The sequence below is a fragment of the Arachis ipaensis genome, chromosome B10 (assembly GCF_000816755.2).
Source record: "Arachis ipaensis cultivar K30076 chromosome B10, Araip1.1, whole genome shotgun sequence".
NCBI lineage: Eukaryota > Viridiplantae > Streptophyta > Magnoliopsida > Fabales > Fabaceae > Arachis > Arachis ipaensis.
The window spans coordinates 131278600-131281089 of record NC_029794.2 but is presented as its reverse complement, the minus strand read 5'-3'; the positions used below and the strand labels follow the sequence as shown (position 1 = coordinate 131281089).

The 2490-nt window shown below is 30.8% G+C and overlaps 1 protein-coding gene across 1 annotated transcript in view; it reads right to left on the bottom strand.

The window, feature by feature from the left end:
- LOC107622390 (plastidic glucose transporter 4) overlaps positions 1–1456 on the bottom strand; it is a 6656-nt gene extending 5200 nt beyond the window's left edge. The window contains exons 1-2 of the mRNA XM_016324264.2: positions 1255–1456; positions 893–1159 (exon numbers count right to left, since the gene is read on the bottom strand). Coding sequence (XP_016179750.1) covers positions 893–1154 — 262 coding nt within the window. The 5' untranslated portion in view covers positions 1155–1159; positions 1255–1456. The remainder of the gene's footprint in view (positions 1–892; positions 1160–1254) is intronic.

The window sequence follows — 2490 nt, the reverse complement described above, 5'->3', positions numbered from 1 at the left end:
AAGATTTTGAAAATATTAGACATGTAAAAGAAACTTCCAACACTAAAAGGAGTGTTTTCAGAATTAACTCAATTAATTAATGCCTATGCAACTGCACATTGGGCAATGTAAGCATATTCAAATGATACACATTCATGAATCATGAGATGACACCAGGACTTGAGAGCCACCAAGAGCTAAAAACAATAATAAGGATGAATGGATACTATAATATACACTTTCAAAACCTAGATTTTTCAAAAGAAAATTAATTCTTCAAAACCAATGTTCCTAACAGACCAGTTGATACGTGTTTGAGACATGCAAAAAGCATGGCAGATTTCAAGCCTCACAAATGGTGCCCATCCCAATTTAACATCACCTATCTCCCACTCCATCTCCTACGCCACAACCTCATTAAGAGGTCATCAAGATCTTGACAAGGAAACTCTACAGCCACACACACATAACCTGTATCCAGCCTTAACCAAAAAAGAGTATAGACTTGCCTAGCTACAAAAATTTACAACCACATTGAAATTCACCACCTATTTGACGAATCAATGCTTTACTTCATACATTATGACCCCCAACCACTTATCAAAATAATTTCATTCCCACACACACACCCACACACACACACACACACAGAGAGACTAACACGGATAACATGTACACAGAGAGAAGCAGAGAATTGTCAGAGAACAACATTGCAGTTCAAATGTTCAATACAAAACAACAATAAAATGATAAGCAAACAATCTCACCATGAAAGCAGGCATCAAGCAAATAAATCATGGCTCCATACATGACTCAAATCATATTTCAAATCTTTGGTAAATGTAGTTAATAAAAAAAATCACAATAATCAATAAATCCAACAAATTAAAGCCACTAGAAACAGCATACAAACCAGAAGCATGAACTCTGAGGGATCTAGTCTTAGCAGGATACCCAAACATGTGATTAAAACCAAGTGAAGCTCTATCCAGGTGAGTTTCCACAGTAACAGAACCAAGCCTTAAGCCAAAGCAATTACTACTATTAGGCATGCATACTCTTCTAAATCTCACACCACTCCCATTTCTCAAGCTTCCAAAATCCACCAAAGAATTCTGCTTTTGAACCCTTATAGTGGCACTGGTTCCTTTAAAGGCAAAACTTGATGCTTGCATGGTAACTGATCAAAATTCCAATAAACAGAAAATTAAACCAAAATAATACACATTAAATATATTAATAGAAAAAAGAGAATGGCTCGAGATGAATTATTACCGTGTGAAAGAGAGTGCAGATTAAAAGGGTGCGGAAGATTTTTGTGTTGTTAGTGTGGGTTGTGTTCCACAAAGTAAGAAACAGAGAGAAAGAGACTAAGCTCTCCTTCGATGGAAGATTGGAGCTTCGGAAGGACCGCATAAACAATGACGAAGATTGTGAATTAATTATTATTATTAATAATTTTGGTGTACTTTAAAATGTTTTTAGATGATTATTTTGATATGCTAATTATTATATCTTAATTCAATCACGTTTTTATTCATGTGCAGAAAGTGAAACATTGAAACGTAAAATATTTTTATATTGATATATGCAAATTAAGATATTTAAATAGTAAGATATTCATTCCGAATACTGAAAACCATGAAGAAAATTATAAAATCTTATGTTGGAGTATCATCATATTTATTAAAAGAATAATGACATATATATTTTAAAGTATAACTTATGTTCTCTTTTCCTTTATTTTTTTCTAATTATAGACGGTATTGGAAAAAAAGGGATGGAATCAACATAAAAATTTTAAATTTAAATGAGACATACAAGGAAAAATTACAATTTTTATAAATATTTTTTATATACTTTACTAGATATTTTTGATACAAATTATGTGATGGATCAGAAACTTACGAGGTCTTTAATATGAATTATGTGATGTATCGAAGACTTGTGAGTTGAGACGGTAGCCGGATTATCTGACTGAAGTAATGGAAATAGATACCTGAAAAGACACTACTATATCCCCTTTATATAGTCGATAGTTGTTATCTTATCTTATCTTATTTGGTTAAGATAAAGGAGATATTTGAATTTAAATATTGAACCGTAATATTAGAAGTTATTAGTAGACTAGAGACCGATCCGGAGTAGATACCAACTAATTTCCTAATTATGTTTCTTTATTGGCATTATTTTACACTAGTGAAATAATAATCACACTGGTATTGTTAAACAACTTTTTGGATACAAGTTTTTATGATAATATAGAAAATAATACATCAAAAATTTCACTGAGTGTTATTTAATGTTTTGCTAAGTGTTGCAAAATTAATAAAATTATTGAGCAAACAATATCTTATTTTTCAATTAGGGAAATTTTTGAGGAGCAGCAATTTTTAGTATTTTTAGTCATTATTTGGTCAGCACAAATATTAAATTATCTTTAACAAATAAATTTTACTAATTTATGCGTGCAAATTTTAAAAAATTTAAATGTAAATTGTATTGATTTAT